Source organism: Podarcis cretensis, assembly GCF_951804945.1.
Source record: "Podarcis cretensis genome assembly, chromosome: 1".
NCBI lineage: Eukaryota > Metazoa > Chordata > Lepidosauria > Squamata > Lacertidae > Podarcis > Podarcis cretensis.
Window position 1 is genome coordinate 86,192,870 of NC_137170.1, and position 19,057 is coordinate 86,211,926.

The 19,057-nt window shown below is 47.5% G+C and overlaps 1 protein-coding gene across 6 annotated transcripts in view; it reads right to left on the minus strand.

The window, feature by feature from the left end:
• Window positions 1-17,628, minus strand: part of TCIRG1 (T cell immune regulator 1, ATPase H+ transporting V0 subunit a3) — a 23,728-nt gene extending 6,100 nt beyond the window's left edge. Inside the window, exons 1-16 of one of the 6 annotated variants that reach the window (XM_079985948.1) lie at window positions 17,511-17,628; window positions 14,149-14,486; window positions 13,436-13,586; window positions 12,683-12,761; window positions 9,060-9,289; window positions 8,110-8,207; window positions 6,803-6,929; window positions 6,478-6,560; window positions 5,459-5,552; window positions 4,882-5,094; window positions 3,761-3,911; window positions 3,013-3,152; window positions 2,356-2,513; window positions 2,167-2,257; window positions 1,055-1,173; window positions 412-625 (exon numbers count right to left, since the gene is read on the minus strand). In XM_079985948.1, coding sequence (XP_079842074.1) covers window positions 412-625; window positions 1,055-1,173; window positions 2,167-2,257; window positions 2,356-2,513; window positions 3,013-3,152; window positions 3,761-3,911; window positions 4,882-5,094; window positions 5,459-5,552; window positions 6,478-6,560; window positions 6,803-6,929; window positions 8,110-8,207; window positions 9,060-9,289; window positions 12,683-12,761; window positions 13,436-13,552 — 1,914 coding nt within the window. In that variant the 5' untranslated portion in view covers window positions 13,553-13,586; window positions 14,149-14,486; window positions 17,511-17,628. Of the gene's footprint in view, window positions 1-411; window positions 626-1,054; window positions 1,174-2,166; window positions 2,258-2,355; window positions 2,514-3,012; window positions 3,153-3,760; window positions 3,912-4,881; window positions 5,095-5,458; window positions 5,553-6,477; window positions 6,561-6,802; window positions 7,019-7,057; window positions 7,400-8,109; window positions 8,208-9,059; window positions 9,290-12,682; window positions 12,762-13,435; window positions 13,587-14,148; window positions 14,487-17,171; window positions 17,483-17,510 lie in introns of those variants that run through there. The other 5 variants (XM_079985950.1, XM_079985949.1, XM_079985951.1 and 2 more) reach the window with 5 other exon arrangements.
• Between the last annotated feature and the right edge of the window lie 1,429 nt (window positions 17,629-19,057).

Here is a 19,057-nt window from a genome sequence, read left to right on the forward strand (position 1 = left end):
ATGTTCATCACTCAGTGGCTACATCAAGTGATGACTTGCCTTTGTGAAGCACCTATCAGAGATCAAGCCCCCCACGTCAATGAAACCTTCACATTAGAGCACAGTGTATTTCAACTAAGACAATTCTCAGATTCAGCAGCATTTCACCAAATGGGAGGCTACTGAGCCCAATTTTCCTCTAACCCCTCCCACCACTGGCATGTCCAGAAGGAGATGTGTCTCCCAGCCTGCAAAAGATTCCCCGCCCCTTGATTACTGGATCTGCTCCATCTCAGCCAACCTTACAAGTCCTGAACATTTCCCTCCCCACAGCAGGATTGGGGGAGGAGCATGGGAAGCAACACTCGAGGAGCTGGACGTCAACACCCGTCAGACACCCAACAGATAAAGCACAGCGCCACAAGATGTTACCTGGTGGTTAAAGAGTGGGACGTTATCGGCATCGTTTGAGAACATGAACATATTAATGAAGTGGATAAGGATGCTGGGCGCAGACTGGGAATCAGAGACGTCATACGCCAGCCATTTGTAAAAGATCAGGATTACAAGGTAGCCGAAGAGCCCCAGTAGGAAGACGATCTCTGGAACGAAAACCAGGAGAATCTTGTAGTAGTTCTTGAAGTGGCTGTAAAAAGGAAATGAGCAAACAACAGAGGGAGCGTGAGAATAAATGTGTCAGGATCATAAGAAGATCCCTGCTGGGCCAGGCCAGAGGTCCATGCAGTGCATCATCCTGCTTGCAGAGTTACTATCCAGATGCCTATGGGAAGACCACACACAGGAGCCAAGTGCAACAGCCCTTTGCACACTTAGGGACACTCAAGGAACTACATTTACAGAGGCTTCCCACCTCCAACAATGAACGTAGCATACAGTCATCATGGCTAGTAGCCACTGGTAGTTTTATTTTCCATGAATTTGTCTAATCTCCTTTTTGAATTCCTAGCTGTTGGCTGAAAGCAAGACAGGATTCCTTTGGGTAAAATGGCACCAGAGTGGTCCTTCGAATCCCTCGCAGGAGCAGCTGCAGGTGGAGGACCAGCCCAGTACTTACATGTAGTTGAAGATGCCAAGGCAGACCCCAAAGCTCATGTGCACAATGCCCAGGATCACAGACATCTTCATCTTGAAGGAGTTCAAGAAGGTGAGATGGTTGATGGCCAGGCTCCAGATCTGAGTCACAGGCATGGAAGGGAAGAATCAAGAACACGCATACATGATAAGCCAGCCTCCCCCAACCTGGTACCTGCCAGATATTTTGGACTACAAGTCCCATCAGCCCTGACCACTGGACATGCTGACTAAGGGCAGATGGGAATTGTAGTCCAAAACTACACCAGGTTGCAGAAGGTTGCACTCAGTACACAGTGTGAACCTCTTTTAGAAGAGGGGATGAGGAGAGAACACCTCCTCGTAACTGCTGCCTCCCATGTTGTTGCCCAGACAACAAGACCCCCTCTCAGTCTCACTGATGTGCTCTGAAGAAAAGCAGAGTGATACAGTTTGGCACCAGTTGGCTGCAGGAGTTGCCAGAAGGAGACGTACAAGACATCATCCTACCGCCTTTGAGACTCCACTCTGGATTTGTGTAGGGTTTGCTCCTTAGCCTTTTCTTCTCCTGAAGATATCCCAAGGCAATGGTGATTAAGGATCAGCTTTCCTTCTCCTAGATGGGCTACCTTCCCAGGTTGATAAGCCCGATCTGCCCCCATTACCCTCTATAGCACGTGCAGAAACAGTCTTCCTTATGCTATTGGTCTCATCTGCTCAATTTTCTGGATTCGCATGCAGGGGACAAACAAGTCCCCAGCCCACTGAGGGTTTGAGACTCACTGGCTACCCTCATGTGGTTCAGCCGTTACCCGGGGTGTGGCCACTGTCACATGTCAACAGCTTCTAGGAGCCACAGGTGAGAGCTGAGTGCAGGGTGGGGACCAATGGTGGATGAACTACTTGATGACACTGCCCCTCCCCTAACACCCCACAGAACACCCTTATCTGACCTTCACACATCAAACAGCAATTACCAGGGGTCCCGCACTGCTAAAAAAGTTAAAGCAGCCCCACATAATCTGATGCCCTCATGGGCACTGCAAATCATGAAGGGCATCAGCCTGGGGAAAGCTGAGAAACAGCTTAGCACCGGTGTGCTCTTGCAATACTTACCGGATCTATCCCAAAAGGGTAGGGACCTTTGAAAACTCCCGTGACATTGGGGTTCAGAGCAAGAACAGGGTTTCCAGCTAAAAACTCCTCGCTGTAAGGAGAAGGAATTGCTTCAGCACATGAGAATGATGCAGCCGTCATGAAAGAAGAGACCGCCAGCATTGCTTTGGGTCATGGGCTAGTCAGTACCTCCAATTTGATTGGTTGGCCATGGTAGCGATGCTCCAGGCAGAGGGGAAGATGTTGTTGGCCTTGCTGAAGCACTCGTTGTAGATGAAGCCAGTGTAGATAGAGAAGGCGCCCATCAGGAGGATGAGGTAGCGGCCCTCAAAGAACATCTGCCAGATCTGGGGGCAGGAAGACAAGGGTATGTTTGGTGAGATGGTAAATCTCTGGTGTGGTTAGTGTGACTGATCAGAACCTGGATTAGACCCAGGTTCAAATCCCCAGCTGGTCATGAATCTCATTGGGTGACCTTGGGCCTGTCGCTATCTCTAAGCCTACCTCACAGGGTTGCTTGCAAGGGTAAAATGGGGCAAAGGAGAACCAGGGCTTTTTTCTCAGCCAGAACTCAGTTCCAGCACCTCTCAGGTAGGCGCCATTGCCATTATAAGAGAACAAGGGAAGTGTTCATGGTGAGTTCCAGCACCTCTTTTTCTAGAGAAACAGGACTGGGGAGAATCATACATGCTGCTCTCAGCTCCTTGGTGAAGAAGTGGGAGATAAAGGTACTAAATAAAATAAAAACATATCCCGAGGTGTATTGCAGAAAGCATGTGATCCTTTTCCATCCACCCAAAGCGTATTCCCTCCCACCCGCTGCCTCTTCTGCAATCTGGGGCTCACCTCATTCTGCACCTTCTTCATGCTGGGGCGGTTCTCAGCCAGCACCATCCAAAGGGCAAAGAGGAACATCAGCAGCCCATGGCCAACATCCCCAAACATGACAGCGAACAGGAAAGGGAAGGTGATGATGGTATAGGGAGCTGCAAAGCAGGTCTAGCGTCAGATAGGAAGTCCAGACAAACACCCCCATTTGCAACCCCCACAAGAAAACCCATGGAGTCAATTGCCATTTCACCTAACCTAGCCCCAAATCAAAAACCTCTCCTTTCTTTGAACTGCAAAGCATCTAATCTAATGATACTAATCAAGTAGGATATAAAAAATATATAATCCACTCTCGCCCTGCTCTGCTTGAATTACAGCAGGGGCGAGGAACCTGTGCAACTCAAGACATCGTTGGACTCCAACTCCCATCAGTGCAGCCAGCATGGCCACTGGTCAGGGTTGATAGGAACTGTAGTTCAGTGGCATCGGGTGGGGGGGGTGGGAGAGACAAAATCTCCACTCCTGGCCAACTGTGAAGACAATTCCACCCACACGACCCATTCTAGTTTTCCTCCTTCTTCTCTCTGTCCCATAGCCAGAAAGCCCAGAAAACACACAGCCTTCCTTTATTGGGAGCAATCTCTCAAAGGTCAGTGCGCAATGCCCTGGTGCCCTCCCTCTTTCGCCGAAAAGAGGATGTTCCACTGAGCAACTGTGCATGCCCCTTGCAAGTTCAAGAGCAGGAAGTGGCAAATCTGCTCACCTGGGTTCACCTCCTGATAGCTGGATACCCCGTAGGCGTCAACAATGCTCTGGAAGCCGGCAGTGAACTTGTTGGTGCGAATGAGGGTCGGGGGGCTCTCAGTGCAGGGAATCTGATGAACAAAGCACTCCACCCCAGAACCGCTGCGGTGCTGTAAGGGGAAGAGAGGGTCAAACTGGGCAGTTCAGGAGCATCAAGTACATTGGTTTGCCCAGGAGCTCTGAAAAAGGAGAGAGGCATTCATACAGCTGGGTGTGGTCCTAGCTAGTGGGGGGTGGGGAAAGGGAGATAGAGAGGGAGGGAGGGAGGGAGAAGGGAGGGGGAGGGAGAAGAACATTGCCATATCCTAAATTTGTCTCAATATATTACCAATGTACAGTTGTACCTCGGAAGTAGAACGGAATCCGTTCTGGAAGTCCTTTTGACTTCCAAAACGTTCGGAAACCAAGATGTGGCTTCCGATTGGCTGCAGGAAGCTCCTGCAGCCAATCGGAAGCCGCGCCAGATGTTCGGGTTCCAAAGAACATTTGCAAACCGGAACATTCACTTCCGGGTTTGCGGCATACGGGAGCAAAAACGTACGAGTGCCAAGGCGTTTGGCTTCCAAGGTACAACTGTATTGCCCAGAGCTGGCCCTACCATTAGGCGAGCCAAGGTAGCAGCCTCAGGCAAAAAATCCTAGGGAGCAAGAGAGCAATGGCAGCTCCACCCTACTGTTCTCACAGAGCCCCAGAAGCTACTCTGGTCCTGTACTCCCTAAGCTACCCTGCTGCCTTCAGGCACAATGGAGGACACTGTCCTATAACCAGTGTTGAAGGACGAGTCAACCTGTCAGCAAGGTGGACTTTTGTGTATGGAATGGGAGAGAGTACCATCTTGTCCTTTGCATCAGGCAGCAAAATCTCTTGGCCCTTGCCCTGCTGGGAGCCCTATTTGCCTTCCTTTGGCCCAACCCATGGGGAGTGGGGAGGACAAAGCACATGTATCAACCCCTGACTCAAAATATTTTGCTCTTTACTTGTGCAAACAGGTAGGTGTACAAAAAGAAGGGGGAGGGGGACATGAAATGGAAGGTACACCGAAGGAGAAGCAGAAGGGAGCCGATATTCTGCAGCACATACCGATCCCTCACGCAGAGCCTGCTGCACAGCAGGAAGGTCGCGGACGGGGCACCAGACTTCCCCGATGAGGCACTTGTTGGTGATGTTGAAGCTGCACTGGTTGAGGATGAAGTAGATGGCCTTCATCTTCTGTATCCGCACTTGCCAAGCCGGCAGTTCCAAGAGCACCTTCTGCAGCAGCTGGTCCAGGTATTGCTCCGTCTTGCCCAAGACCTGTTTTCTCATAAGGAGTGTGAAGCAGAACTGAGGGAGACGGTAGAAGACTTGGAGCAAAAGGGGGAATTTAGGAGGGAAAGTACTTCATTTTTTAAGGAATCAGTTGAGCAATGGAATGTGCTGCTTAGAGCTGCTAGTCTGGAAATGTGGCTGCACACGGGGCCACAGGAAGTACAGAGTGTGGTTGCAGCTTTGAAATGTGACACTCTGCATGAAGTGCTCTGCATGAAGCTTTGGAGAGGATCCATGGTTTCCTATCCCAGAACTATAAACCATGGATCCTCTCCAAAGCTCTCAGACAGTATTTCCCGGATTTCAAGCCCGCCCTGTGTACTACCCTAAGCAGCCCTTATCACCTTACCGTGGTCAGATCTTCAATCTGAGTGCGCAGTTTATACAGTGTCTCCAAGCGCTCCGCCTCCTTGTCGGCGTAAGGATACAGGTGGCAGTGAAAGCTTTGGAGGGACACAACACAGAGTGAATACACACAGGCACATGCACACATACTGGTGGGTGGAGGTGGCGGGAGGCAACACAGAGGAGCAGAGGGAGCAATTTGTTTAAAGATGGTGGGCATATGGATATAGATTTGAATTTCTTTTTTTATAATTTTGCATTGTAAAATCAAATAAAAATGATTTCAAAAGAAAAGAAAAGATGATAAGATGAGATGAGATGAGATGAGATGAGATGAGATGAGATGAGATGAGATGAGATGAGATGAGATGAGATGAGATGGGATGGTGGGTAGCTTGGCCAGTGTGTGAAGATAGGCAGAGCTGTCTTAGGGAATAAGGAATATAGTCGGTGTCTGACTTTTTCCTCAGCCTCATGGTCTGTCAGACACCACTGGAACAAGGCACAGGGGGAAATTTATAACTTATCTTAAAGACCATTGTAAACAGTTAAAATTGTTAGCAGGATTGGAATATAACTTGTAGTTTAATGGTGAATTTTGGAGAGATAAAAGATTTGGATAAAAGATGCAGGAGGAAATGATTAAAAATAGAACCCACAAAGGGGAGGAGGGAAGTCCAAGAGATTCATTGGAATCTTGTTCTTATGTTGTATGTTAGATATGTGACTGTAAAATCTCAATCTGAAAAACCAAATAAATAAATTTAAATGCAAGGCACATATCACAGGAATTGATTTGGAGGGTGGGTGGGTGCAGGCCTCTTGAGGAGGTAAAAAGGCATGTCATGTGTCAAACAGGGTGAAACATTGCAGGGCCTGTGATTTGCTGGACCTTTGGGATGTTATGGCACCAGGGCAGGAAAATTATAAACAGCAAGCAGAAGGAGACCAAGCAGGCGGATGAGGGGTGTTATTCAGCATCAGTAGACATCAGAGGGAACACGCACCACCCACAGCACTCACCAGTCAGCAATCTTGCGGATTTTCTGCCCGATCTGGTCCCCCCAGAAGGAGATGAGAAAGATGACCCAGGTGATGCTCTCACCCTACACACGAAGGAACAGGTTGCTCAGAAACCTCTGGACTTGAGAGGAGCAGGAGAAGGACCATTTGGGCCTTCGGCCTAAGCCACATGACAGAGTGTACTTGCAGCCTCCTAAGCTGTGCCACACCCTGCTCCACCCAAGCTCAGGCCTTGAATTTCACCCCCCCCCCTCTACATTGCCTGCCACCCCTCACAGGCAGTCATCTTACACCCCACCCACCCGTTTTCTTCATTTCGTCTCACCGTGGCTGGGTTTTCCATGGGCTCCGGCATCTCAGTGAAGTTGGCCACAAGGTAGCCACGGCATGCGCGCCACAGCAGCCGTTCAAACACATTCACCCGCCATGGGTGGATCACGCCTGCGATAAAGCTTGAGAGCAAAGGGGAGAGCATACAAAATGCACACTGAAACTGCACATGAGGCTGAGCACACAGTGCCCTGCGGCAACATAACAAGCCCTTAGCATCTAGATACTGCATTTGTAGTCTACCAAGTGCCTCATAAACATTATCATAGTAATCCCTATAACAACCCTTGAAGCTAGATGAGCATTCACCTTAGGTAACCAAGGTCAATTTCAGATGACCTTCTTCAGATGCCCCCATCACCTGAGGAAAGGGCCTTCTTAGTGGTGGCACTCCAGTTACAGAATCCCCTCCTGAAAGTCTTGACATACTTTCCATGCTGTTATACTGCCTGCTGACAAAAATTTCATTCTGGATTTTGGTTACTTTTAATACTGGACGGTGTCCAACTGAACAGTTTTGCTAGCGCAAGGCACTTTGGGCTGTGCAATGGAACACCTCCCCCTTCTCCTCTCTTTGCCCTGAAACAGTGTGCATTAAGGGGCCCTGTGTGCTAAAGCTGTTGTGGGTTTCCCCTCAACCTTCAGGAGCAGATTTAGGGGGCACTGAGGGAGAGGACAGGTATGGGAAATTCCTGAAGAGCTTTCCCTAGCAGAACTGCCCACTGCAATTATCATTATTGACTATTACACAATTATTATTAATACTGTGGTTATTACTGAAAATTATTCAAATCCTGTGGTACCTCGGGTTACATATGCTTCAGGTCACATATGCTTCAGGTTACATACGCTTCAGGTTACAGACTCCGCTAACCCAGAAATAGTACCCCGGGTTAAGAATTTTGCTTCAGGATGAGAAAAGATATCAAGCTCTGGCGGCGTGGCGGCAGCAGGAGGCCCCATTAGCTAAAGTGGTGCTTCAGGTTAAGAACAGTTTCATGTTAAAAACGGACCTCCAGAACGACTTAAGTACTTAACCCGAGGTACCACTGTATTAATAATATTGGGGTCATTATTAGTATTTAAATAGTGGCTTATGCAAGGCCACATACAGTTTGTGACACTGACATTTTTATTTTTTTAAATTGAACTGAGGATGTCCTGCCTCATGTTCTTAACCAGTAGGCTACATCAGCTCTCACTTCAGGAACAATGGCTTTGGTTTACTTGACAAGCTTCATCTCTCATACAGAAGGGTTACCCTGTCAACCTGAATGACCCGCCCGCCCCCTCACAACTCACTTTACTTTGAGGTCAAGCCGCTGTGCCATGGATGGGTCAAGCAGAGGTTCTCTGTCAGAGAAGGCTCGTGGGCGAGCTGGTGATGCTAATGGCACCTGCTGATGGGAAAACAGCCTGTGAGAGAAAGGCCTGCTACCAACCTAGGACTCGTGAGCTCCCTCTCAGATGTCCCAGGACCACCTTCAGTGTTCAACAACATAATATTCTTAAATTTGATAGGCTGCAGTAATAAAATCCAGGGTCAAGTTAAATGCAACAGGGACAGCCAGAGTTGTTCTTCATGTATTTGCTCATTCAAGTAAAAAAAAAAGTCACGGGCGGAGGACTCAAGGTGATTTTTTAACAAAAAGTTTAAAACATGCAGGCAAGGTGAGGCTCTCCACTCCTAACCGGGCTGTGCTCCACCATGTAAAGTAGTTTTTCTCTTCAGTCAAGCTCATTTGCTCTACCAGAATCTGGCTAGGAGAAAACTGCTTCAAGTGACAGAGTCCAGGGAGGGAGGGAGTAGAGAGTGCCAGGCACTGACAGGTCAGTTTGTGTTTTTTTGAGCAACAGGCCACTCAGATATTGTCAAATAATATTCAAATAGTTTTAAAGCAAAGAAGAAAATCACCAGCAGGCTTGATACTCTATGCCTATTATTATTATTAGTAGTAGTAGTAGTAGTAGCTGTCACTGTGAAACATGACACCCTTTTTTTGTGGGGGGGAAATGATTTTCTTTTTAGCATATTTTTATTCCGTATTGCCTCAAGGATCTCATTTCTGTTATTGTATTTCATTCTTGCTGCAAATTGCTTTAAGCCGCCCCCCCCCCATGGGAAGCAATGTACAATTTCAGCAAGCCTAATCTAACTTTCAGCCAATTAGCTGAAGTTGCATCCCTTTCTCCTCCAAGCGCACCAGAGAGTCTTGATGGAGCAGGAAGCGGAAGGGGCGGAACTCACTTACCAGTTGGCCAGTGAAACGCTGTCCCTCCTGCAGCACCTGAATGTGCTCCCGCAGCTCCTGCAGCCGACCAACCAGCTTCTCGCGGTTGTGGCTCACCTCCCTCAGCTCCTGCGCCAGCCGCTCAGACTGCTCCTGGATCTGCAGGGCATCCCGAGCCAGAGGAGCCGGCAGGTTCTCCTCAGGGGGTGTCAGTGTCAGGCCTGCCTTCCACACTTGCTGTGCTAAGAAAGCTGGAGAGGGAGATTAGAGACATGAGGAGGAAGGGCAGAGCCTGGGACTGTCCTCTGTTCCCAAGGCCCAGAAAACATCCAGCTGCAAGAGTTTGCAATGAGTAAATCCTTCCTCAAAGATCCAGAACATGGGAGATGGGAAGAAGATAAAGTCCCGACCAGAGACAAATGGCTGATGAAGATGATGGACTATGCCAAAATGGCGAAATTGACCGCGAAAATCAGAAACCAGGAGGAGAGGAACTTTAAGAAGAAATGGGGAAAATTTACAATATACCTAAGAGAACACTGTAAACAACCAAAAACTTTGGCAAGATCCAAGTAACGCTTGTAATGTATGAAAAGCTAAGGTAAAACTGTACTATTTTAGAAAAAGATTGAAAATATGTGAAGCAGTGGGAAAAAGATTGAAAATGGTAACCATGGAAGGATGGAGGGGAGTCAAAGGATTCAGGGAATCCTAAATGATGATGATGTTTAATTTTTGAATTTAAATTAGTAATGTAAAACTCAACAAAAAAGATTTATAAATAAATAAAAAGATCCAGAACATGGGACACAGTTGATTCTACCTGTACTCAACCTCTCCTACGTTAAACAGAAATCTCTTAAGCATGCCCAAATTTTATTAGATGCCAGGATTGGACACTCACCCTCTCATCTGTTTTGAACACAGGAGAGGTGCAAGGACTGTTTCTCTGCGACTGAAAGGGGCTGGTGCAGATGCCTTTCCCCCCATTGATGGGGGGGGGCTGATGAGAAGAGGCACACTGACACCATTTTGTGATGCTGTCGCCTTTTCCTGCTCTTTCAGATGCAGCAGCCATTTTGTGTTACGCCGTGTCCTTATGGCACCCATTTTGGGACAGGAGATCGCGGCACTTTCTCAAAATGGGCCCACTGGCCCCAAAAGGTTGCTAACCCTGGTATAGCTGGATTTGGCTGGATGTTGTACAAGCCTGCCAAAGATGCATCACACAGCATATATTTAAACTTTGGAATTTGCTACTCCCAAGGTGTAGCAACGGCCACCAACTTGTATAGCTCTAAAAGATAGCTTTGAAAGATTTTTCAGAGGATAGCGAAATAGCTCCATTGGTAAAGCATGAGACTCTTAATCTCAAGATTGTGGGTTCAAGAATGTCTACTAGTCACGACGGCTCTGTTCAGTGCCAGAGGCACAATGCTCTGAACAGCATTTGCTAGGGAGCACAAGCGAGGAGAGTGCTGTTTCGCTCATGTCCTCCTGCTTGTGTGCTTCCCATTTACGTCTCATTGGCCCCTGTGAGAGCAAGATGCTGGAGCAGATGGGCCTTTGGCTTGATTCAGCCAAATACTTAAGTAATTCTCAGGCTTTAGACAGGCTTGTGAAAGTCAGGAATTTCCTAAATACGCTAGCTTCTGCAATTACGAGAATTACATTGTTATGAAATTGTGAGAGCTTCCACTTCCAGAAAGAAGTGGGCCTTTGGCTCTTCTAAGCTGAGCACAGGATGTCAGAAATAAACACTATAATTTTCGTTTGCTGCAACTGAATCCAGGAGGCACAGTAGGTGGTGACCAGAGCATCTAAATCATAAACAGCACTGTGAATTTGCAGAGTACACTGTAGCCAGGGATGTAAGCAGGCATATTTTTCCTAAAGTAAGAAAAAAAAGGTTTCCTCTGCTTTGTTCCACTGGGGAAAAGGCTTATTTTACAAAAGTGGATTGCTTCCTAAAATTACAAACACTGTATTGTTTGTATAAATTGTTTAAACATTTTGATGTTTGCTGCTCGGAGCTCTGCTGGGAAGAAGGACAGGATAGAAATTTTATCATTCATCACCATCATCCAATAGTAAAGGGGGCCTTTACTATTAGTCCCCACCCTGCTCCTTCCTCAACTTCTGTGCTAGCTACTCTTCTTCCCCAACCAGTACAGCCTGGTAAGAATCAGGATCCTGCTGCATGGGAATAAGGAGGCTTTAATTCTTTATCCCTTGCTTCAGCGCTGAACCAAAATGGAGAGGGGCACACTGGCAATTTGCAGCACCCAAAAAGAGCTGTTCAGACAAATTGATCCTTTTTTGGCAATGCAGACTGCACTTGTGCAGCCCCCAATCTGGATTGAGACTACAGTGGGCTGCAAAGGAATAAAGCCCCCTCCCCCAGTGCCAGACTTCCAATCTGGATTGGGCCCAAGTGGTTCCCATTTGCACTGGGGAAATTTTCCCCTTTGCTACAAACAAGCCCCCCCCCCAGCAAATTGCACAATTTGCAAGTTTGTGTGTGTGTGTGTGTGTGTGTGTGTGTGAGAGAGAGAGAGAGAGAGAGAGAGAGAGAGAGAGATGCAGCCCCCATTATCTCCCAGGAAATATGGCTGACTAGGGAAGGTAACCCAGCAAACAATACACATGAGGACTTTTAAACTCTTGAAAGCACCATACACATGCTTAATATTAGTAGCAGCAGCAAATGTGCTTTACTGGATTTCCCCCAAATCAAATATTTCACATTAACGACTTTTGACTACTGGAAAAACTTTTTGTGATACGTTTGTTCCATGTACAGTGGTACCTCGGGTTACATATGCTTCAGGTTAAATATGCTTCAGGTTACATACTCCGCTAACCCAGAAATAGTGCTTCAGGTTAAGAACTGTGCTTCAGGTTGAGAACAGAAATCGTGCTCCGGCGGTGCAGCAGCAGCAGGAGGCCCCATTAGCTAAAGTGGTGCTTCAGATTAAGAACAGTTTCAGGTTAAGTACGGACCTCCGGAACGAATTAAGTACTTAACCCGAGGTACCACTGTAATAGTAACATGATGTGCTTTTCAAAATGCCCTTAGTGCTTTCCCAAAACGTTCTGAGTGCCGAAAAAAGTCAGACATGTTAAATGAAATCTTAATTAGAGGACATTAGAAAAGAAAAATATGGAATATGCAAACCACCCTCAAATGCTACAGACTGATGATAGAGGAAGAAGAAACAGGAAGTCACAACAGGCAGGTGGAGGGCAGGAAGTGCAAATTATATCAGCCAGCTATCACAGATGGCCAATGCACCAACTGACTAACCCCTTCTCCATTTTTACAGATGCTTCAGTTTGAACAAGGACAGTAAAAACAGGCCGAGAGGGGAAGTGCCACTATCCTCAGCCAGAAACCAGAAATTACATCTAAAATGTTGCATTGTTTGCAAAAGTCTCATGATTTCCTAATGCAATTTCAACGCCCAGAAACTTGGCCCCGTCTTTTGACTGCTCTTGGCAGTGTGTCAGGCAGTTTTGTGTCAACATGGCTGGCCTGGGCGCGTCTTCAGAAGATTTGTGTCACCGACCTGATGGCAAGGTCATCATCCAAGCCACCCAGCAGAGGACAGCCCTCCCCCTCCCACTACAGGAGTGCCACTCACTGAAGGATTTCTCCATATCTTCACACCGCCGGATCTCCCCCACAAAACGTCGCTGGAAGGCGCTGACATGGGGGTTCAGCTGGAAAGAAAAGAAGCACATTACTAGTGAAGAGCCTGCCAAAGATTGCGCAAATAACACTGCAAACCAGGCAGCCCAATTTTCCATTGCTTGCTGACCAATTCTTAAGGCTTACATGGCATCAAGACCCTTTCCCCAGGTATAAAACATCCATTTCTCTATCTCACCCCAATTCTACCATCTTCTCCAGGTTTCCCTGACCATTTTATTAGGGCTCATCCATAGGGAACTTAAAAGCAAAGACCTGTCATTACATTTCTGTCTTAAATTTCTGATGTTCAATTTGTTTTTTAAAATTTGTATATTATGTCTTTTTACTGTCGTAAGACTTTTTGAGACTTAGATGGTGGAAAAACAATCCCAATCTATAAAATCATCACAATGACCAAGGGCACTGGAATTGGAATTTAGGGTGGATTTTAAATGTACTCTTTGTAAGAAAATTTGTATTTTATTTATTCATTTTATAATTTCTGTAAACTGCTTAGGGATTCCCCCCTACAAAACAAAACAAAACAAAACAAAACACCTTAAGCAGTATATAAATCATTTAAATAAATAAGCAGTAAAAGTCAGGGAAATCTTGAATCCCTTTGTCTATGAAAACGGCTACAACATGCTTGTTTGGTGTCCCCACCCCCCAAAAAAGGTTCCCCAAACCCTCTTGCACGTACATCACGGAATTCCACAAGTCCTTGCTCGCCTAATTCGCTGATGCAACTGTATGCCGAAGCCGATTGCAAGAAGAGCTGGGCCAGGCAAATCTCTTCGCTGCGGAACATGGAGCCCATGTTTGCTGGAGGAGACTAAGGTGGAATCTGGAATCTACACAAATATTTAAAACACTGTGAAAATGCTTTTTTTAAAAAAAGTTTTGAAAAATACATTGAATTTGGCATAGCCCACTTTCGCCATCTATTGTCACATTTGTATATTGCACTTTACAACACATTTAAAAGGTTTTATTTGCAGCTGCATAGGTGAGTCCTAAAAGGGAGAGGAGAACAGAGTTGATGAGACCCAAAGGGAACTAACATGCACATCACCTCCCTTGACAGGCTAATGTTCATTTGTACTGGGACCAGGAAGGCAAAGAAGGATTTGGCATGTCCTCCCCTTATTAACAAGTGTCCTACTACAATGAATTGATGACTGGGAATAGGAACAGGATTGTGCAGAGGAAAGAATATGCCTTCAGGGACAGTGAAGGGGACAGGTTGCCCATTGGAGGAGAAATAACAGACCAGCAAAAAGAGGCTCAGGAAGGAGGGCACAGACAACCTGCAGAAGGTCATCACTAAGAATGTAGGAAGAGTCTACATGAAGCTCAGGTGCAGTAGCAGTGAAAGCCCCCTAAGTCTACTTGGCAAAAAGGGTTCTCCCTTACCTCTAGGTGTTTCACAAAGTGGAAAGACAGCAGGAAGATGGGGCCAATCCTGCAGGAGCTCCACAGGCAGCAACTTTCCAGTTGTGTCTTTTGCAGCTCCGAGGGGCTGACTGCTTGCAGCTGGCGCCCAGACTCTGCTGACTCACATGGGATTTTCTGAGCTCTGGGATTGCGACACAATTTCCAGGACAAGACCTGGCCTCCCGTTTCACAACGGGCACCTGACTCAGAACTCCCAAGTTGCTCACTGTGAGGTCAAAATGTCCCGAGGTGGCAGAGCACCGCGGTTCTCAGGTTGGACAAAACAGGGGAGAGATCTTTGCAGTCATGAGCCAGGCCTGAGGAGAAGCAGAAGCAATAGGCAAGATCTGGTGGTCAGTCAAAAAATCGCATTTCCCCCTCAAATCTTCATTCTCAATTTCTCTTCTCCATATTGTTAGAAGTGCCTGAGAAGTAACCTCAGTGGTGGATCACTTCTGCTGAGAGAAAGCTAATCTCCCCTGCAAAGAGACAGCAATAGCAATAGCTGAAGAACGGCACCTCCCACAACTCTCTGCTTCTCTGGAGAAACTACGAAGACTTACCAACAGTCAAAATACAGTACATACAGAGATATGTGTCTAGACCACAAACACCACTGCAAGGCCACGGTTAAATAGAATATCTGGTATTCCAGGTCAGCAAACTGCATAAGGCCATTTCTTGCTACAGAAGCTACATATTCATAGCAGGGCACCCTTCCATGGGTGTCCAGGGGAATGGGTGTTCTCTGGACTCCTGTCCCCATGAACCATAATCCCCAGATTCCTAGTTCTCTCCCCCTCCCTCTTTTCGTAAGAATAAATTGCTAGCATTTATGGAACCCAAGTTATGAGGTAAAATGTGCAGCCACTATTCTTCCCATTTTTTCCCTGAGAAACTTGCTGGCTCACCGCTTTCAGTGTCTCGCTCCCACCCATGTACCCTGCAATCCATAAGCTGGTCTCCGACTGTAATAAACTATCTATCTATCTACCCTGCAATCCCCTCAAAGCATCACCTCCAAGACATGTAGGCCTAAGTTTCACCCAAAGCACCTATCTGCTACTTTGAAGATCCCCTTGACTCCAGGCTGATTACTGTTTGGATGTTACTGAAGGGGGATGCACCTTATATGAGGACAGGCATGGAAAACTTATGGCACTCCTGATATTTATGAACTACAACTCCCATCATCCCTGAGCGCTGACTATGCTGGCTGCGGCCGATGGGAGTTGGAGCCTCAGCAATATCTGGCGGGCACAGGTTCCCCATCCTTGTATTAGCACTTGACATATTTAGTTAAGAACAAGTCTTCTATTCCTTTAAGGGTCTGGTCAAGAAGTGCCATAGGTGCAAATTTATTCCGTTACAATTCTGCAGTGGCAAGAGAGAATATGTGCACACAATGAACACTGCCTTTCTGCAGAGCTCCCAAAAGGAAGGAATCCTGCCCCAGAGGGGATCTATTAATTTACTGGCAGAAGACCTAGGCACTCCCTGCTGCATATTAGACCTTGTGAAGTCCTGTGTAGAGTCTCCAGAGGTGTCTAAGAAGCACATTTCTCTCCCTGTGTCGGTCTCTCTCTCAGAACTTTGTGTTCCCACACTACACAGAAAAAACACTGAGCAACATAACAAGACTTAAAATGAAGGAACTCTGGATCATGAATGCCAGACGACTATGCCACTACCTGAACATTTTATTTCTGATTATGGATTGCAAGTACAAATTCATGCATTATTTTCCCCATCTTTGTGCTGTGTTAGTCCCAGAGAACAAAATATATAAGCAAAGTGGTGTTTTTTATTTGATGAACATGGAAATGTACAGGTGTGCCTCCTCCAAATTGTACAGTCCACAGAACAGATACTTTAAAGAAGTAACATTCTAAACAGTCATGGTTAGCCCCAAGAATCCTGGGAACTGTAATTTGTTGAGGGTGCTGTGAGGTGCCTCTGTTTTCCTCACAGAGCTACAATTCAGAGTGGTCAACAATCAACCTCTCTTCTGTGACAATCCTGGGAACCATAGAATCATATAAAAATAAAAAGAAGAGGGAATGGAAAAGTGAAAAATAAGTGCTGCAACCTTTTCCCCCAAGGGTCATGCCTCTAATCAATGTTATTTTCAGGGGGTACTCAAGGGTACGAAGTACTGGCACCTCCTCTCCTTTTTTGGTTCTTTAAAAGTGTGGCACTTACTATAATAACTTCATGGTTGAAAAAAAGCACTGCCTTTAATATTTTTTATTCTGAGTGAGGAAGTTGTAAAAAAACAAGGGAGGTTCTGTGAGGTCACCATCACTTCCACAGAGGACCCTCAGCATCAGAAGAACATACCCTAAGAAAAAGATACCACTTCACCTACTTGTTATCTCTAGGATTTGGAGGTGGGGGTGAGGGCGAGGGGAATATAGTAGCCATAACCTGTATTTGAAAAAGTTTGGCATATGGATACGGAATTTAAAGCACATACCCCTATACAGCACACTGAACTACACAAACTACACTTCCCACGATTCTTTTTTGTGGGGGGGGGGGGAATATTGTATATGCAGTTGACTACCCCCACCCAGAAGATCTAGAACCAGATCACTGTAGATTCCTCTCGATTCTCAATCCGGCTATAGAACTGCGTTTGGAAGCCCACCAAAAAGCAGAGGCTGGCTGCTCCTTTCACCCTCACCGCCACCCTCAAAGAACAGCCGCACACGAGCGCGGCCATTGTGAAGGCAGGACGGCATTTCCGGAAGGAAACCACCTTTTCCCCCGACTTGCTCAGGCACGTGGGTGGATGAGGAAACCCAGCACTATCGCACCACAGGAAGGAAAACAGGGGCCCGGCTAGATGTGCTCCCCGACCCCGGCTCAAATAAACGCAGATGGGGGGAGCCCAAGAGATCCCCTCCGCGAACCACCCACCAACCTCCTTCTCCAGCAACCCCACAACTCCCACCCCATAAGATCACCAACCAATCCACGCTCTCGCCCCTAACCATTACCTACTCTCCCCCACCGGCAGCCACAACTGGTTGCGCGCACTGCGCCGCTGCCTCCGGATCTGCGGCTGATCCACTGCGGGAAGCCCCCTAAACCGAGCGCCGCCTCCTTCCGTCCCTCCCAGGAACAAAGAGCAGCGGGGTGGGGTGGGAGACCAGTCCCGGCGGGGGAAGGAGGCGCAACGGGGGAAAGCTGCTTTCCTGGGGAGACCTGAGGCTGGTTTCGAGGCAGCGGATGCAGCGAGAAGAAAGAGCAGCCCGGCATGGAGGAGGAAGGCGGGCGGAGGCCGCTCGGAGGAAGTAGGGCACGGGTGGGGCCGGCCGGCAAGGCGCCGTACCAACCTCGCGATGCGGCGGAAGAAGCAAGCGGGCGCCTGGGAGCGCGGTCCTGAGAGCGCGGAACAGGCGCTTGGCCTCCTTCCAAGAAGGACCGAGATCTGTCCCGCCCCAAGAGGATTCCCCGCACGCGCTTCCGAGGAACTTCCTGCTGCTCCGGCGAGGCCGGGGGTGGGGGGGAGAGAGGAGATGGAGGAGGTCGGTGGCCTGGTTCCCTTTCGCCTCCCCAGCAGATGAGGGGAAGGCACTTTCCTCCCCTCCAACAGAATGGAGTCTGATCTGTTTCCCTCCTTGGAGTAAATCCCACGTTCAGCCCCGAGCCTGCACCTTTTATTCAGCGGGGCTTACTCCCAGGAAAATGTGGCTAGACAAAGCGATGCCCCAAAGGACGTGATAGTGCACGAGGGCCTGATGGCCACCCAGACAAGGACACCCACCTCGGATGCCCACCACCTCCTTGACATGGCAAGGGTTTGGTTATGTGCTTGACAACCTGCGGCGCACCAGAACCAGCAATGGCAAAAACTGCAGGAATCTCTGGCCTGCCTGGACTGGGCACCTGTGGGCATGGATGTGGCATGGAGGGAGGCTTATGCTCTTGCCTGCCTGCAACACTCAATTCAACTATGTAGAAGCAAATCAACAAACCAGTGGAAGCTGCATGTGTAATGCTAGAGGGCCAGCTATTTATTAATTGAATTTAATTGTGCATTTGTAACCCCCTTTTCCTTTAAAAGGGAAGTCCAAAGCGGCTAGCATCACACCACAGACACAGTATTAAAAGACGGGGCTTTTTACCCCAGCCGGAACTCAGTTCTAGCACCTCTCAGGTGGGCGCCATTGAGAACAAGAGAGGCATTCATGGTGAGTTCCGGCTCCTCTTTTTCTAGAAAAATAGCACTGTCAAGAGAGATATTTGACAGCTGGTGTGGGACTAAGAGACCAGGGTTCAAAACCCCACACTGGGTGACCTTGGGCCAGTCATTCACTCTCAGGGTTGTTGCAGGAATAAAATGGGGATGATATACACCGTCCATGAAGGAAAGATGAGGTATAAACATAAAAATAATACAAAAAAGGCAGCCAAACAATATGAAAAATCCCTCAAGCAGCTTTCCACAAAGTGGCAGACATTGAACTAATGACTTGCTGTGCACAAGGGATGTTCCCTGTCCAGAGATATGGTGTCAGGAAGTTTTCCAACCCCATTAAATATGCCTTTTAATTTCAATTCTGTATTTCTCTTTGTGGTCTGGTATTTTGAATAGCTCAGATAAAGGTGCTGTTTAGCCTGGGATCTTATGCCACGGTGGAGTGGGCTACAATCTTTTATTAGTAGCTTTTATTCATAACCTAATGAATCAGCTGATGCACAATGAAAGGGAAGGGTGTTAATTCTGAATTTTTACCAGTGCTACACCTGATTATTACATGGTTTCAGGGGGAAACAACCTCACTGGCCAAATGGCAAATTCTACTGGGCCAAGTCTGGCCTGCAGGCTGGAGATTCCCAGCCAGTCCTAGTTGATATTGCAATTATTAGCAACATGGGG